This window comes from Macaca mulatta, chromosome 11, assembly GCF_049350105.2.
Source record: "Macaca mulatta isolate MMU2019108-1 chromosome 11, T2T-MMU8v2.0, whole genome shotgun sequence".
Lineage (NCBI taxonomy): Eukaryota > Metazoa > Chordata > Mammalia > Primates > Cercopithecidae > Macaca > Macaca mulatta.
This window is the reverse complement of record NC_133416.1, coordinates 135,020,842-135,039,896: the sequence shown is the minus strand read 5'-3', so window position 1 is coordinate 135,039,896 and position 19,055 is coordinate 135,020,842. Positions and strand designations below refer to the sequence as shown.

Sequence of the window (19,055 nt, the reverse complement as noted above, 5' to 3'; positions counted from 1 at the left end):
AGCCATTTCCCCCCAAGAGCCCAGGTACGATTAGGTAAAGTGAAAGTGTGTATTGTTCACAGGGTTTTATAACCATTTCTTTCTTCCTGGTTTTGATCTTTTCTGTTACTTAATTTTTCACTTCCAGTGCCTGCCTTTCCCATGTCTAAGAGTTTGCCTAAATCTCCAAAGATATGTGAGGCCTGCCTAGAACATCATCTTCAGGAATGCTGGTCCTTCAATTTGTTTTTTGAATTGTAGTTTACAGTGATGAAATTGAAAATAAGGCTCTGCATGAAAGCTAACTGTTAAAATGGTGTGGGCACAGGAGCAATCAACACAAACCCCGCAGTAATCCCAAACCTGTGCTAAGAGGGACACCTCCATCTTTCCAAACCTGTGCTAAGAGGGACACCTCCACTCTTCCAAACCTATGATAGGAGGGAGCACCTCCACCCTTCCAAACCTGTGCTAAGAGGGAGCACCTCCATCGTTCCACTTGGCAACCCTACATCCTTCCGTGCAGCATTGGCTCATGGAGTTTTGCACAATGCAGCTGTGAGGTGGCAAACCCCATGCCATTGCACAGCTGTGCTGGTGGAGTCTTCAACAACAGAGGAATGAAACAAGAGTGCTGAGTGATGGGTGGTGTGTGCTCACAGAAGCCAGCTGCCCTTGCTCCACTCCCACCCAAAATGTTTACCTGTATGGGAAATGCCTGCACTGCATCTGAGTACCCAAGAAACCTGGGATATAAAGAAACTTCTAAAATGGATCTGAAAGAAGGAAGACCCCTCCCCTGTAAGGAAACGAGAGAGTTTGGAATTAAGTGCCTTATACAGGCAGTGTCTACACTTGCACATTTTTGATATTTCATTTGGTGGTTCAGATTTCATCATAAAAGTGAGGAAGTGTTTAACTCTAAATTTGCAATAAATTATAAAAGTTATGAGTGTCTCCCTGTTTTTTTACATGACTTTAAGCCAAAGAAATGGAACCGTGTCAGGCCAATGGTGATCTAAGCCATCCTAAAAAAAAAATGTAAAATGCTGTTAAATGAGTAGAGGAGGCAGTCTCTCACCAACCCTATGTTTCAAATTGTTCATCTCATCATATAGCACTTTAATTCCAGTGACTAAAAGGGCTGCCTCTACTGTTAGCTTCTGCAGAGATGATCCTCAACCTAAAATAAAATTAAAATATTTCATCTAAATAAAAAACCCAAAGCAACAGTTAATGCCAGAGATATTTTCAAGCTCTCTTAAAACACAAAGATTGGCTTGTTTTTCCTATGGATAATATCCCAGCCTCCTTAGGGTGAGAGGAAAATGTCCCTGGTGGGTTTGGAAACCCCTTGGGTTGTTAATTCCCATCAAGAAAGTATTAGTGTCCTGCTGGTTCCCAGCTAGGGGAGGGGTTTACATTAATGTATTTTCTGCACTTTTCTATATATTTTAATTTTTCTAAAAAACAAACATCTCCTACCATAACCCATATAAATTATCTAAACACATAAATACATTTTCAGTAACTGTTAAGAACTTCAGTATCAAAATATTTTCAATGCCGTGTTTGCATTTTGCAAATAAACTTCCAAACACAAAGTGTTTTTCTTTTCTGAATCTTATTTCAAAATGTCTCTGTTTCTTCTTTTTTTGAATCCAATTATACTAAAAGCTATACACACACGCTGAGGTCTGGGAAAAACTCTCGGTGGCCAGCAGCTTGGTTCTCCTGTTTTCCGGTAGAAAAAGAACAGGATGAAGCTATTAGGGAAAACAGTGTTTTCTGTAGTTGTGGGAAGTAATGCCGATGGAGAAGAAGGGGCTCGTAAGTATGGGAGAGCATTTTGCCTCCTATTCTATTGACTCTTTGAAGCATGCAAGCACGCTGCTCCACAGGCTTAGCTGCACAGACATGCACTACCCCATTTACTCATGGGCTGCCTGTGGGGCTTGGAGAAAGAGCAGGCTTGGCTTAGGGGAATTACTGAGACACATCCAGCTATTCAAACCCTGGGTTGCCAAGATTTCTCTTTTCATCCTGAGAGCACAGAATAACATTTGCTACAACGTCAAAGGTGATGCTGGCAGTTTTGGGAGGTGCAGAGATGGCTGAGAGTCTGCGGGGTCTTGGCAGGTGCAACCAGTCTCCCAGTTGAGACATCTACAGAAACCTTCAGAGAGGAGCACAGAATCCCGAGTCATTTTGCACTTTGCTTATGTCTGAGTAGGTCTTCCTGTTCTATAGCATCAGCATCCCAGGAAACTCGGACCCATATAAATCCCTCCCCTCAATATGCACACATGCAACACTTAAACACACAAACATATACGCACATACAAACATACAGATGCATGCGCATACACACATAAAAACATAATACACATAAGACAATCATCCAAGCACACAGGCACATGCCATACATAATACATAAATGCACATACACACAACCACACACACACAATACACATACAGTTACCATATGCACACATCCAAGACATACACACGCATACACACCATATATACACACATACATAGACACCCACATAAACATACACACACACATGCATGCACACATCTAAGCCATGAATAAATACAGCCCAATAGTGGAACACGGATCACCATCAAGTAGACACGGAATATTAACTTTGGCTCTGAGTTTCAGTCTGGTTTGGCCCCTGAGCTGGGGTGTAAGAAATACTCTACCTCTTCCTTTCTTTAACACTATGGGATATGCATCTGCAAATACCATTGGGCTGGATACTACGAGAATAAATAAAATGCTTCTTGAAGGTAAAATTTCTAAGTGCCTTTAACACTTTTAAGTTCACATTTATCTTTTCAGATTTATTAAAAATCATCAACTTCAAATTATTTGGATGGAAACATTGCCAAATCATAGAGATGTTTGCTACCACCTCCATGCCAAGCAGCTGGGTAACTAGAAGTGCAGGATCAGTTTATTCACCTCCGAAAGCCTGCATGCAACCACTGAGGTCACCTCTATTTTTTACATAGTTCTACTTGGTGTATGGAATCCCTGGAAGAATATGTGAAACCTCGTAAGGCAACCAGCACATGCAACAGAATGAACCGTCTCTTTCCATCCATCTGAATGCCTAAGTGTGGCCTCTGATCCCTTCTACCAAGTCCTAAGCTTGGGAATGGAGGACAAGGACAGGGGCTCTTTCCCATATCATAATATGCTTGTGAATGGCTAAAATTACAGGGCTGAAATAAGTGTGTGTAATACAATAATCGCACCGAATGGAAGAATGCTTCACTGTTTATTTTCATGTTTCAATATATGACACCCTGTGGTAGAAAGATGTCCTTATGCTGGAACATAAAGTCTTTTCATTGCTGAAGTAAGTCCAGGAAAAATAAAATCACAAGGAAAACAGAGAAAGACTAGAACGTGCCAGTGATACCAGCAACCATCCCAAACGTAGGCCAGATATTTAAATGCAGTGCATTTTACCTTGTTCTTTTGAAATGCCTCCTCCCCTTTCATTTAAATATTTCAGAGTTCGATGGCTGTGCATTTAAAATCTACACCTTTGCATGCTTCTACTTTAAAGCATCCTTGTTCCAATATACATTTTAATGTTTCAATATTCTGTATTCATTACATAAATGAAACTCTATAGTCAATATTTTAGCATAACGTTCCACTATCCTTTTAAATTAGTACTCTTTGTAAAGTAGAGAATATGTGTTATATTAGTCAAGTGTGGTTTTAACTGGGGAAATGGCTGTTTAGATTGGAAGGCACATATGCTATGCTTACACAAACAGAGAAGGGGAGGATTGAGACTATTAAATGAAGAGAAAAGGATGGTTTGAATGCTGTGTCGAGATGGGATGCAATTATTCTTCCTATTGCTAATGGACTTGGTCAACCCTGATGGGCCCAGCCTGCATTTTTTATTTGTTTTTTCTTAGTTTTATTTGTTGTATTGTGTTTTATTTCATTCCCATCTTTATTGAATATAATCAGCAAAGCTTCTTTACATGGGCCTGGGCAATGATTTTTTTTGGAAGAACTCTAAAAGTACAGACAACAGAAGCAAAACAGACAGATAGGAATGCATCGAACCCCAAATCCCCCAAGTCTGTGGAAAAGTTGTCTTCCACGTAACCGGTTCCTGGTTCCAAAAAGGTTGAGGACTGCTGATCTAGAGCACAGGAACTGACATCTCACATACTCAAATCTTTTAAGCTGCATGGTCTTATTGAAGCATTTGGACTTCTGCATCTGAAGCATTTGGATTTCTGTACCTGAAGCATTTGCAAAATGAAAGGATGCTGAAATGATGTCAGGAGTTCTAGTATCTGATCAAGATCTGAACCATTGCATCCTGGAGAAAAGGAAGGGACTTCATGCCAGATTTTGGATGAAATCGTTTTTCAGATCAAAAGTTTGAATATCTCATCCACTAAGATCCTACTTGATTCAGGCAAACATCTTAGGACCCACGAAAAAGCTGCATCTCAGAATCTAATAATTCACGTTCATTTTTCCATATTGGTTTATGTTTTTTGGAGTGCAATACCTATTCTGTTTGAGGAAAACAAGGATAAATATAACCCACGGTTTCTAATTGGCAAGAAACATTTAGAGAAGAAAAAATTAATAAAATTATATTAACCTGATGAAAGTCAATGGCAAACCTGAGAAAAAATGAAGAATCACAATCCAACAAACTGCAGCCTTTTGTTGAGTTTTCGACGAGGGGCTGAAAAAGTTCAGGCACAAGGAAAGTCGTGACTGCATGGGAGAGACTGTATCTCAGTGAGCACTTCTGTCATTTCTACATGTTCTCTTGACAGAGTTCTCTTTGAAAAAGTGGTGTAGTTTCCAGCTTGGATGAGAACTTCTGCCACATCATCATACTCTGAGTTTGCTTCCTGTACCACACTGAGCCCTCTCGCCATGGGAACTGTTACACTTCAGGCTGCCTTAATTGGGTTTTTCATCACTAAGGTGATACCCATTGTCTCTCCCACCCACCAGGCAAGTTCTCCCCATCCAACCCCCAAATTCTACAAAGTCTCCATTTCCAGAGGGATCCGTCCTGGCTGACAGTGTATGACTCACCCTGTAATGGAGTTTTGAGGCTCCGGTTTCAGAAATGAATTCTCATTACGCCTGGGCCAAATGTCAAGCATCAAAAAGGAGAGACCATGGAAAGCAACTTTGAGAAGCAGCAGGTTTCATTTGAATAATTACGCCTAACTTAGCATGTACTTCTCTCTGCCATGTGGGGGTATCTCCCCAGAGAACAATGCAGAAACCATGGAGCCGTATCCTGGCTAGAAGAGGAGCTCTGACTACAAGCACTAGTCATCTTTTTAAATAATCTGTTTACAGCAAATGTCTTGGGTCTCCCGGCTTCATTGGAATTGAAAAAGAAAATCAAGTGTTACCAACTTCACCTTTCAACTACAACTTTCACATCTACAGAACTCATTGAACACCTGCTCCTGGGGGCAGACCCATCACATCACCCGTGATTTGCACATGGCCCCTAGACACACTATGGACCCATGGACTAGAGATACAGGAAGAACTCATCTACTAATGTGATGAGATCATCAAGGAAGCGAGCCTGGGATGCTTCCATCCGTGGACATCTATAATCGGAGGATGGCTGCGCTCTATTTTGAATAGCTGAGTCATCAGCCTCTTGAAGTCATGGAGCTACCTCAGATGACTCCTGCAAGTCTCTCCAATGCCCGCTCCTTAAAACTCTATTGCTTAGAGAAGAAATGGCTCAACGGAGACTCTCATAAGCCAGTCTAGATCAATATTTGTCTCAGCAGCTGGTCCATCTTTATATATAAATTTGTTATTAAATCTTCCTGCTCTTGCAGTCTTGCTCTGTGTAGGATCGTTTCTGTGGTTAATTCAGAAATCTTTTCTATTTTAAAAGTAATGCAGAAATTATGCAATGTTTTCTTTGTCACTTTGATTTGCAGGACCTGTGCTTTTCCTGACAATTGCTTCTCAATTTTTAGAGTGTCCATTCACTTCTATGATTTTTTTTTGTACTACCTGCTAGTTTCTCCCTCAGTGAGCATACTGTGCATGTTTTCCCTCTACCAGAAAAACAATTGTGAATATTTTCTGGTCACCCTACAGGTGGATTTCTACATACTGGTAAATAGAAACATGCTTCTATTTATTTATTTTTACTGTTGTTCAAGCAAATGGAAAGCCTCAGCTGCAGAAGCTTCCCAGGCAGTTTCATTTTTGTGCACATCAACACTATTTTTAGACTTCATATTGCATACTGAGATATGATGCCCACAAAATGCTTGCATAGGTAGAGCTAATAGTATTTTAATGAAGAGATTTTAACCCCCCAAAATATTAGCTCCCCATGAAGTTACAACGACCAGAGAGGAAATTACATATATATATGTATATGGTTCTCAGTGTTTCCCCAAACTCTACAAGGTTTATCTAAAAATCATTTATAAACCAGTACTTTTTTATTATACACTCACATGTTAAATAAAACTTCTTTTCCAATTCATATACAAACGATTTCTGGAGGTTATCATCCTTAGCAAACTAATGCAGGAACAGACAACCAAATATTGCACACTCTCACTTACAAGTGAGAGCCAAATGATAAGAACTTATGAATGCAAAGAAGGAAACAACATACACTGAGGTGTACCTGAGGGGGAGGGGAAGAGGAGGGAGAGGAGCAGAAAAGCTAAGTATTGGGTACTGAGCTTAATAGCTGGGTGATGTAACAATATGTACAACAACCCCCAATGACATGTATTCATCTATGTAACAAACTTTCACATGTATCCCCAAGTCTAAAATAACAATTAAAACAGACAAAAACAAACAAGAAAAACACCTCAAAATTTCAAAACGGGAAACAGGAAAAGATAAAGTCAGGATAAGAATTTAGGTACTGCCCCCGAACACTAAAGTGAGGAAAAGTGGAAAAAAACCCACAGCCAGCATGGATACCCCAGTAGATGACATGACATGAAAAATCCCAGGAAATAAAACACATATGCCAATCAAACAGATCTTGAAATAAACATTGATTTTGTGTTTTCTATTCCTATTTCCAGAAAAATTACACAGGCCAAAGAAATTAGCTGCTAATGCATATGCAGGGAGGGTGTAGGAAGGGATGGATGAGGTGCACTCGGAGTCATGCAGTGCACCCTGCGATACCCCACAGCACTCTCCAGCACCCTCTAGCACCCTGGAGCACCCTGCAGCACACTCCAGCACCCTCCAGCACTCTCTGCCACCCTGAAGGAACATCTAGCATCCTGCAGTACCTTGCGGCACCCTCCACTACCCTCTGGCAGCCGCTCCTTAGTCCCGGCCCTTTCCCTCAGTATTCAAAACAAGAGCAGTGCTCTTTCCAAATAAGGGTGGTAACATTCCATTATCTTTTATATGCACCTACTCTCAGGCCAAGGACAAGCGGTGGCCACTATGCTTCGTAAGAGACTAAGAATAGAAAAATCAATGCCCAAATCCTTTCTGATTCCAAGTGGCTGTTTACCCGCAGATGACTAATAACATCCAAAGTCTTAGATTTATTGTACAACACCAGTTCCAGGAAGTATGTGAAAATATTGTCCTATGATGTTTCCAGCATCTCCGTGTCATTGTCTGGGGCACACCCTCACTTAAAAGCCATCTGCTTCAAACCTCTGTTACCTGCCTAAAAAGAGATCCTACAAGACTTCCACAAATTAAGCTTTGCTAAATCATCCCCTATTGATGATAAAACTCACCACTTCACTACTGAAGCAACCAAAAGATATGCAGATAAATATAAACATAAGAAAAGAGTTTACATCTGGTCTTGCAGTTTTCCCATATTAAATAGTCCCTTGGCATCCACAGGACATTGGTTTCAGGAACCCCATGGATACCAAAATCCAAGGATTTTCAAGTCCCTCATATACAATGGTGCAATATTTGCAGATAACCTATGCACATCTTCTCTTATACTTTAAATCATCTTCAGATTACTTATATACTAATTCTATGTAAATATTGTTTATGCTGCATTATTTTTAAATTTTCATTATTTTTACTGTTGTATTGTTACTTTTCATTGTTTTGGGGGAGGATATTTTTCAATTTGAGGTTCCTTGAATCCACAAATTCGGAACCGCAAATGCAGAAGGCCAACTGCAGTCTCCAAAGTCCTGGGGTTCCCCCAGCTGCACACCTTGGCAGACCCACTTGATGTTATCATCATTGTCAAACAGGACAGAGTTGGTGTATGGTCCACTATCCCCTCAGAGGATGCTGATGTAGGAAGTAAACTTGACTCTCTTCTTCATTGCGAACCTGAAAAGCTCACTAATCATCATTTCTAATTTAAACAAGAGCACCTGTCCTTCACCTTCTGCAATCGCTACCAACCATTTGGACTCCAGGTTTGCCTGGACAGACACCACCATTTCATCCAATGATAAGACAGTAACTGAAGAATCCTCAGGTTAACAAATCTCTAAAGAGATCATGGAACAAAATCAACCGAGCACACTATCACTGAACAACATCCAAGGACTATTACTTCCTAAAGAAAGTGAAACCAACGCAGGTTCTTTCAAATTTCTGAACACGTACACAAATGTGGTCTCCTATAAAATACGTTTTCTGCATACCACGGAAAATAAGCTTCTGTGTTTTAGAATCCAGAACAGTGGCTGTCATATATTCAACTGACGTCAATAATGGTTTATAGCCCCAGTGGTGCAAGGAACAAATGATATACTTTAATGAATGCAGTCATGTGTATATTAACGGATTGAATCTCACATAACAGGATTTGACTTTGACGTTTCCAAAAAGAACTTGAAAGATCACATGATGCATGCAAATCAATTTCAGGTGCAACTAATCAGGCTCAAGATAAAATCTCGTCAAGCATTTTTATTAGGAAGCCATGCTGAAAGTATCTGAGGAAAGATGTATTATGGGAGATTAGCGTGCTTGAAGACACAATGAACTTGGGATAATTGAAACAGATTTGCTTCAAGTTCAAAGATGGGGTTGTGGTTTAAGACTTGTTAATAATTAATATAAACCAACAGGAATTGGTGCCTTTTAGCTTGTAAACCAAAAATAAAATTCGAAGGTCCACTCACCGTTCCAGCATCTAAGTGAACTTCCTCCTCGCCAGAGCACTGTAAGATTTAACCTGAAAGACTGGCTCAGGCCACGATGGGAAGTGTGGATCCAATATGCCTCCTTATGCCCCTCCAGCATTAACATCGACGCAAATCTTAAGTTTGGTAAAAACGTTTCCAATTTATTCTCTCTAAAGCCTGCAACCCGGAGGCTTCATCTGCATGATAAAACCTAAATCTCTACAACTCCTTATCCTAACCCAGACATTCCCTTCTACTGATAATAATTCAACACTCTTTTAACTAATTGCCAGTCGGAATATGTAGAAATCGACCTATCACCTGGAAGCTCCCCCAACCTTGCAGTTGCCCTGCCCTTCCAGATGGAACCAATGTAAATCTTACGTGTACTGAGGGATGTCTCGTATCTTCCGAAAACGCATAAAAACGAGCTGTAGACCCCGGCTATCTTGGGTACATGCTGTCAGGACTTCCTTAGGCTGTGTCACAGGTGCGTCCTTAACCTTGGCAAAATGAACTTCCTAAATTGACTGAGACCTGTCTCTGATATTCGGGGTTCGCAAGCTCTATTTGTTTACATTGCTGAAATCGAATTTTCAGATATCAAATATAATTTATTCTAGAAAAGTGAAAACGTGATCCTTTGGTCACGGTCTAGCAGCAGGCTGTGCCTGGCACAGATAAGCCCAGGGTAAAGCAAATGGCGTATGGGGACATGGTGGGTGTGGAAAAGCACATAAGAGGAAATGTGTCTAAGCCACTGAATACTTTCCTCAGAGACAGGGCCACCTGGATAAGAAGCAAGAAGCTTCAAGAATCCCCAGTTCTAGGCATGAGGACTCCTGCTCTCCTTCACAGGATGTGCTGAGAAAGAAGTTGTCTCCACTGACCAGGGACGCTGGGCCCCTGGGACGCTCACCTGTTGTGGGGACTGAAGAACATCCAGGGCAGCGGCTGTGGAGACGATGGCCCTTTTGTCTGCTGGGTGAGGCTGCAGGGAGAGAGACATGCCAGCTACGAGCTGCACTCCCAGCTCCGCGATGGTGACTCGGTCATCCAGGACGATCACCGTCTTCTCAGCCAGGATGGAGTCCGAGAGCGGTGAGAGGACCTGAAAAGTCAGCGGGGAGGCTCATGCATCTCTGCTCCTCACAAGCACCGTGAACCCCTTAACTAGGGCTCCCAACAAAGTGCTCTCCCAGCCCTCGGCTCAATGCATGCACCTGTGGGAATCAGTTAGGAGAGTATTATGCTGTTGTTCAATCACACTTAACAATTACAGGAATTTTACAAAGATCATCTTGGTCTGTTTACTTTCCTCTGATTTATGCCATGATAAGAGCAGGGTATTATTTATGAACTTTCCGGGAAAGCGGTGGACAATTCCCAGAACTGAAGGTTCCTCCCCTTTTTAGACCATATAGGGTAACTTCCTGATGTTGCCACAGCATTTGTAAACTGTTATGGTGCTGATGGGAGTGTCTTTTAGCATGCTAATGTATTATAATTGGCCTATAATGAGCAGTGAGGACAGAGGTCACATCCTTGCCATCTCGGTTTTGGTGGGATTTGGCCAGCTTCTTTAATGCAAACTGTTTTATCAGCAGGATCTTTATGATGTGTACCTTGTGCCAACCTCCTATCTCATCCTGTGACTTAGAATGCCTCACCTCCTGGGAATGCAGCCCAGACAGTCTCAGCCTCATTTTACCCAGCTCATGTTCAAGATGGAGTCGCTCTGGTTCAAATGCCTCTGACACATCCACCTATTCACTCACCAATCTGTCTATTTGTCAGGTACTAGGGTGCTGTTTCTGGGCACTGGAACTGCTCAAAACTCAGAAGGCAAAGGCATCGTCTCTTCCCTTCGCCCTGCCTTCCCCCAAGCAGAAGCCTCAAGCCCCCAACAGGCTGTTATAAGATGAAGAGTCTATGTCAGTGGTTCCCCAACTGTGCTGAAGATTAGAATCACCTGGGAGACCTTCTAAATTGCCTAATGACCGGGTTCAGGTCCTAGCAATTAAGCCAGAATGTTAGAGGGTCGGAGCCAGGAACAGACATGTTTTAAGAGCTCTTGGTAATTCCACTGTGCAAAAACAGCTTGGGAACCACTGGTTTGAGCTACAGATTGATACAAACCTAGTTCATTTTCTAACCGAGAACCCCTAATTTACTAGGAAATAATTGTTTTATTATTTTATCTTCTTTTCTCCTCCTTCCCTTTTCCCAGCTTCCTACTTAGCCCTTTAGAAATGCAAATATAATCTTTTACCTCCCCCTCATCAGACAGATCCTACAAGGCAAGTTCCTAGTTCGTCTAACTATGTGCTCTCAGAGGCATCCTTCCTCGTGTATTCACTGACCTCTCCTCACATGAAATCCTGTAAAAAGACAACAACTTCAGAAAAAATTTGAGGAAAAGTGGCATATGTTAGCTTCTGTTTCTAGTTTAAGAATCAAGGCCAAAGAAAGAGCAATAGACAGAGAGACATCACAACAGGATATAGGACAAGTTCCCGAAGGCCCAGGACCCTGTAATTGCAGCCACTTTTCCTGGAATAGCATGCTTCTGAGAGGCAGAACAGAGTGGGTTTAGAAGAGGTGCTAGCAAGCTAAGGTACACAGACTAGCTCCTGGCTCCCACCAGGTTTTACAAATAAAGTTTTATCAGAAAACATTCACATCCATTCCTTTACACATTGTCTGTGGCTGCTTCTGTGCTGTAACAGCAGAGGTGATAGTTGTGAGAGAGACCATCTGGTCAGTAATACTCTAAAATTATTTTGTGGCCTTCCACTAAAAAACTATGCCAAGCATAAGCATTGATACCAAACTGCTGGTGCCTAATTTTTTAAAACTCATGGCATAAACTTTGTGTGCCTTGAATTCTTTCTCTAGAGCATGGGATTATTACAGAATTCACCTTGTAGTGACAGAGGCAGGAGACAGAGGCAGTAGCCCCCTGCTACGAGTCCAGCAGAGGGGCCAATAAAAAAATCCTAGGCAGACAGGGACAGGTTCCCGGTGAAACCCCACCTTCAAGCCAAAGATAGTTTAAAGTCTGAAGGCCAAGCTACAAGTCAAATTCACAGACTGGATTGAGAACCCGTCTTCCTGTTTGGCGTGCTTTCCTTTGATTGATCCTCACCCTTCACCTATTTTACATACACCTACCCTAATTGTCTTTACACTCTGTCCACCTCTGACTGGTCGCTTTGTTTTAACCTTTTTTGCATACTCGCAAGTCAGTCAGCACACACTCCCCTATCCTGTGCCTGTAAAAGCTCCAGATTCAGACACACTGAGAGAGACAACCTGACTTCAGGAGAGATGACCCGACCTTCCTGCTCCCTCTCTGCTGAGAGCTGTTTCATTACTCAATAAAATTCTCCACCTTTACTGCCCTTCAATTGTCAGCATGACTTCATTCTTCTTGGACGCTGGACAAGAGCTTGGGACCCAGGGGACGTGGGTACCCAGAAAGGCTGTAACACTGGCCCTTTGCCCTCACCAGTAGAGGGCAGCTGCCCCATGCAACAGAAGCAGCTGTGGGGGTACATAGCTGACCCTGGAGCCACACCAGTCCCAGAGCCACAGACCAGAGCAGGGCAAGAGGCTGGCTGAGCTGCTAACACGACACCATTTGTCGAGCTGCAGGAAGGCAGTGGAACTAAAAGTGCTATGCACACTGTAATACCCGCTCTGTGGCTTCAGGGTGGTGAGCACCCCTGCCTGGGCCCTGCCACCTTCCCCTGGGGGTGACATGCCCTGTCTGGTCACGGGCCCCACATGTAGCTTGCTCCTGTGTCAGCACTCCAGGTGGCCAGCCGGACCCCACACTCACTCGCTCACATACTCCCTCCCACCAGGGGCTGAGCACGGCAGGCTGAGCAGATGCGGTGCCCCCTGCTACGAGTCCAGCAAAGGGGCCAATAAAAATCCTGCATCAGTAGGACTGTTTTAAACATTTAGTTGATTCCTGCAAAATGTTGTTTGGGGTAGTCTCTGGTATGTCATCAGCTCTTGGAAAAACATTAGCTACTATCATCGATTCCTATATACTCGATTTCTAACCATGGGCTATTCCCGATCACCCGCTGTCTCTCATAGAGCATCAGAATCACCCCTGTGCTCAGTCCACTCACTAAGCAGGACTCTGTTCCTGTTCTTTCACAGCTTTTTAAGACTAAGCAGCTGCCAAGCTGGGAGATGAGCGGAGTGGCCATTAGCAGCAAACTCTGTCTTCTCAAATAATACCATCCACTTAAGTGGCTGTTAGACTTTATAGGATACAAACATGTTCCTCTCTAATTCACTTTCTGTTTACACAACAGAATAGGCACTTTATCCTCTCATTTCAGCTTTTCTTCTCCCTGAAAAATCAGATATTCAGCCCCAGGCAGTTATCTGTTCTCCCATTAGCCCCCATGCTGAGACATTCATTGTCTCAAAAATGCTTGATTTCGTGAGCTGATAACTATTTCTAAAGTCAGAGCAAAACAACAACAACAACAAAAATCACTTATTTATGATAGCGTTTGGAAAGCTTTTTTTCTTTTCTTCTTCATCTATCTCTTCCACGGCCCCAGGGTATTTATACCGTGCCTCTCGTTATAGACTCTCTGCAATACCAGTTATGGATGTGCTATTATAAAAGGAAATTTTTGTTGCTGTAATTTGTTTTGTGGCAATGTTAGCAACCAAGAAGCTGCAAGTACACTGTTCTAATCTGGGCCACCTTGTTTCTTGATGGAGTGTTTGGACTAAGTAAACACATGAGAGCAGTTTCTAAAAGAAACAGCCTTGAAAACAAGCTCGGAGCCCCATGGTCTTCCCACTCCTCATATTTCATCCCCAGCCTCACCTTGGTGGTCACAGCTCTAACACCCTGAATGCCAGCTCTCCTGATTTGTCAACAGAAATCTAGCCTTTTAAGTGAGATCTTAAAAAAAAATAAACAGCTGAATTTTCTATTATAAAAATGTTTTTTTGGCAGGGTTCGGTGGCTTAAGCCTGTAATCCCAGCACTTTGGGAGTCTGAGGCAGGCAGATCACGAGGTCAGGAGATCGAGACCATCCTGGCTAACACGGTGAAACCCCGTCTCTACTAAAAATTCAAAAAGAAATTAGCCGGGCGAGGTGGCGGGCGCCTGTAGTTCCAGCTACTCGGGAGGCTGAGGCAGGAGAACGGCTTGAACCCGGGAGGCGGAGCTTGCAGTGAGCTGAGATTGCACCATTGCACTCCAGCCTGGGTGACAGAGCGAGACTCCGTCTCAAAAAAAAATAATGTTTTTCAGGCCAAATTAAATGTATTTAAGGTTCAGCTTTGGCAAAAAGACAAATATATTTAGGAATTTGGGTTTAAAATATCAAACTATGCCTGTGAGCTTTGGACCCGCCAACCACAGGGCATTTATCCAAACTGGATGGGTCACAGCTTTCTCCTCCGTGAAACGTGCCGGTTACACTGGCCTCCAATCTACCCGATATTTTCACAGGGAAGATGGAGACATTGTTTGCTAATCCAGTGGGGAGGAGGCAAATGAGTTTACTTCCCAAGCCTCTTCCCTGCCGCAATTTTGCAAATGCAAAAGAGGATTGGGAGAGAGTCACCCACCTTTCAGCCAGGGATTGAGGAAGGATTCACCAATTGACTATTAAATCGTTGTTGATGATTTAAAAGACAAAACAGCCAGGAGCGGTGGCTCACACCTCTAATCCCAGCAATTTGGGAGGCCAGGGTGGGCAGATGACCTGAGGCCAGGAGTTTGAGACCAGCCTGGCCAACACAGCGAAACCCCGTCTCTACCAAAAATACAAAAAAAACAAAAATCAGCCAGGTGCAGTGGTACATGCCTGTAACCCCAGCTACTTGGGGGGCTAAGAAACGAGAATCTTTTGAACTCAGGATGCGGAGGTTGCAGTGAGCCAAGATCACACCACTGCACTGCAGCCTGGGTAACGAAGCAAGATTCTGTCTCAAACAAACAAACAAACAAACAAACAAAAAAAACTGAAAAAAGAAATCACTATTCATTGGCTTGAAATGGTTCCAAATTCCAACATCTTCATTCTTTGGGGCCATTTACATCTCTACAGAAATGTTTTCTCTGAGCTTATGATGCTAAAGATTGACAAAATACACCTCCGCTCTCACCGTCCTGCCCCAGTTAAAAAATTCCTGCTGGTCTGGTCCCAAGGTAGTGAGTTATCTCAATCGACTGTTCACAGTCAGTTACAGATCAATCTCCTTGTTCTACTCTTTCCCTCCTTCCACTACTCCACTTGACTAGTCTAAAAATAAATAAATAAACAAACATAAATTGTTGCTGGAGGAGCAAGTTAAGAAAAAAAAATACTAAAAATGCTTGAAATATATCTTTGGAACTTATTCACATTCCTCCCTTATTTCTCTGTCTCGGCTTCTTCCTTTCCTCAGTCCTTATCTCTTCCTGCCCCATGTGACAGCCCAGATTCTGGCCTTCACCAGTTTTTACAAGTAAAGTTTTATTAGAACACATACACACCTCATTCTTTTTTCTTAACTTTTTAAGTTCAGGGTTACACGTGCAGGTTTGTTACATATGTAAACATGGGGGTTTGTTATATAGATTATTTTATCACCCAGTTACTAAGCCTACTGCCCATTATTTATTTTTTCTGATCCTCTCCCCCCTCCCACCCTCCACCCTCCAACAGGCCCAGTGTGTGCTGTTCCCCTCTATGTATCCATGTGTTCTCATCATTTAGCTCCCACTTATAAGCGAAAACATGCAATATTTGGTTTTCTGTTCTTGTGTTTGTTTGCTGAGGATAATAACCTCCAGCTCCATCCATGTTCCTGCGAAGGATATGATCTCATTGTTTTTCACGGCTGCATAGTATGCCATAATGTATATGTATCACATTGTCTTTATCCAATCTATCATTGATGCGCATTTAAGTTGACAGCTATTCTTGTATACATTGGCTATGGCTGCTTTTACATTACAACAGCAGAAGCATTAGTTGTACACAGACTATTTGAACACTAATATTCTAAAATATTTACCATCTGGCTATCAAAAAATTATGCCAAGCATAAGCTTTGACACGAAACCACTTGGGCCCAAATCTCTTACTGCTCATGAACTAAACTCTTGGTGCCTTGAATCCTTTATCTAGAGAGTGGGATGATAACAGAATTCATCTTACAGGATTGTGCTAAGAATTAAGTTATTTGACTCCTGCACAGCAGGGTCTTATCTGCCGCTGTATTCTGGGTCTATAGTCTCTTGCTCTTCTGTTGAAAATGTACGTGTTCGCCAGGCATAGTGGCTCATGCCTGTAATCCCTGCACTTTGGGAGGCAGAGGTGGGCAGATCATGAGGTTAGGAGATCAAGACCATCCTGGCTAACACGCTGAAACCCCATCTCTGCTGAAAATACAAACAAATTAGCCAGGCATGGTGGTGTGTCCCAAGTTGGCTGCTTCCAGTGAATGCAGAATGAAGCCGCAGACCTTCGCAGTCAGTGTTACAGCTCTTTAAGATGGCACAGGCCCAAAGAGTGAGCAGTAGCAAGGTTTATTGTGAAGAGCGAAAGAACAAAGCTTCCACAGTGTGGAAGGGGACCCGAATGGGTTGCCGCTTCTGGCTGGGGTGGCCAGCTTTTATTCCCTTATTTGTCCCCTCCCATGTTCCGTTTTTATCCTGTCAAAGTGCAGGATTTTTCAATCCTCCCTGAGACTGGCTACTTTTAGGATCCTGCTGATTGGTGCATTTTACAATCCTAATGTAAGACAGAAAAGTTCTCCAAGTCCCCACTTGACCCAGGAAGTCCAGCTGGCTTCACCTTTCAGTGGCATGCACATGTAGTCCCAGCTACTCGGGAGGCTGAGGCAGGAGAATCCCTTGAACCAGGGAGGTGTGAGGTCAGCTGAGAGAAAGGAATAATAGACCCAAAGTCAGGTGAGTAAGTTTATTGAACCTGCCGCCTGCTCCACTACAGACAAAGGAGACACCCCTGAGCTTACAGAATGAGGGGTTTGTATGGGGGAGAGAGACCCTGGGGTTGTTTGTTGGTTAACTTTGCCATATATCCCCTTGTGACATTTATGGTAGCGGCTAGATGAAGGAACTTACAAGAGGATGTAGGTAAAGTTTGTTTATGCTTCCCACAACCTTCCCCTGTGCAGTCTGGATGGTTTGTAATTGGGGTTTGCTTATTGCAGCAAGTTCTGGTAAATGAAGTTTGCTGGCTTCACCATGGTGCCTAGACGGGCTTAGAAATGTAAAAGGGCTCCCGTCTCTACTAAAATACAAAAACAAAAACAAAAACAAAAAAAAAAACAAAAAAAACCCCAAAAAACTAGCCAGGCGAGGTGGCGGGCGCCTCTAGTCCCAGCTACTCGGGAGGCTGAGGCAGGAGAATGGCGTGAACCCGGGAGGCGGAGCTTTCAGTGAGCCAGGATCGCGCCACTGCACTCCAGCTTGGGCGACAGAGCGAGACTCCGTCTCAAAAAAAAAAAAAGAAAAGAAAAAAGAAATGTAAAAGGGCTCAGGTGGAAGAGTAGGCGGCACAGAAAAGAGCTGCAGCTGCAGAGCATAATGAGGAGGGGTGGGCAGCACAGAGAGGGTTGGGGGAAGTGTCAGCAGTACCAAGAATTTTTTGGGGGTCAGGAGGCAGAGGTTGCAGTGAGCTGACATTGCGCTACTGCACTCCAGTCTGGGTGACAGAGTGAGACTCTGTCTAAAAAAAAAAAAAAAAAAAGGAAACAAAAGAAAATGTATGTGTTTCACGTTAATCGTTCTGATACTGCCAATGTGTATTCTGACACAGAACAATTAAACTAAGCAAATGGCTGAGAGAGACTTTAGAGACAAGCAGAGGAAGAGGTGAAACAATCCACGTGTGAACTGAGTACAGTCGGAGACACCCTGAGAAATTCATGTGGAACTCAGTACAGATGCAGATGGTTACACGCAGAAATATTTACAGTTATGTGGATGTAGGGGCTAGTATACACATGTTTGTTTCCTTTCCGTCAGCTACAAGAACCTAAAAGAAACAACACTGGGCAACAAAGCACAAACCCAGTTCCCAGATCTTGGTTTCTAATATTCTCCAGTAGAAGAAACTAGGGCTCCTAGGAGAAACGGATGATCCTAAGATGGGACAGAAAATATACAAGAGGAACAGACATCTTATAGTACTATAAAGTAAGAATGGGTTCAAAAACGTACATTGATGGAAATATGTGAATGGGAGATAGGGACTAAGTGAAAGAGCTCCCTGTGGCCAAAACTGCAATCATTTAAAAAAGAAATGTTGACAAACGAAATGAAGACATCTTGTATTATAACTGAAAGCATATACTAGATATTCGTGGGTCCATACTGATATAAATGAATTGTTGAATACACAATTAAATGTTGGAAGAGAGACAAAATTTTCCTATGAAGGAATTTCAAATAATTTATGTAAATATTCTGCCCTTCAAGAAGGAGCTCATACCTAACCCCTCCCCACCAAGAAAATGTGGGCTGTGCATAGTGAGTTCCTTTCATAGAGTATAGTATGTAAAGGGGAAAAAAGAGTCACTCTACAGTGGAGACACTTGAGAAACACCATCTGAGCCAGGGATCACTGCCAACACTAACGGTGATAAATCATACACCCTGATACGATGCTATGAAAATGACATTTTACTTTTGAGGTATTCCCCCAAAAGCCCATAACCCTAGTTAAACATGAAAACACACACATGAATGCATACACACACTGGCACACCTACCCGACAAATTCCAATAGAAGAACCTTTAGAAAATAACTCGTCAGTACCACTCAATATTGTGAATTCATCAAAGAGGCAAGTCAGAAACAATCACAGACAGGAAGAGGCCAAGGAGACATAAAAACTAAATGTCATGTGATAT

General features: G+C 42.7%; 1 protein-coding gene across 14 annotated transcripts in view; it reads right to left on the bottom strand.

The window, feature by feature from the left end:
• The window catches only part of LOC114670999 (uncharacterized), a 142,213-nt gene extending 131,655 nt beyond the window's left edge, over positions 1–10,558 (bottom strand). For 8 of the 14 annotated variants that reach the window (XR_013400729.1, XR_003720881.2, XR_013400725.1 and 5 more), the window contains exon 1: positions 10,058–10,355. Coding sequence is in view for 5 of the 14 variants with exons in the window: in XM_077953227.1 (XP_077809353.1) it covers positions 10,058–10,147 (90 nt within the window). In the remaining 9 variants the exon portion in view is untranslated. Of the gene's footprint in view, positions 1–1,622; positions 4,264–9,135; positions 9,175–10,057 lie in introns of those variants that run through there. The other 6 variants (XM_077953225.1, XM_077953229.1, XM_077953226.1 and 3 more) reach the window with 6 other exon arrangements.
• Between the last annotated feature and the right edge of the window lie 8,497 nt (positions 10,559–19,055).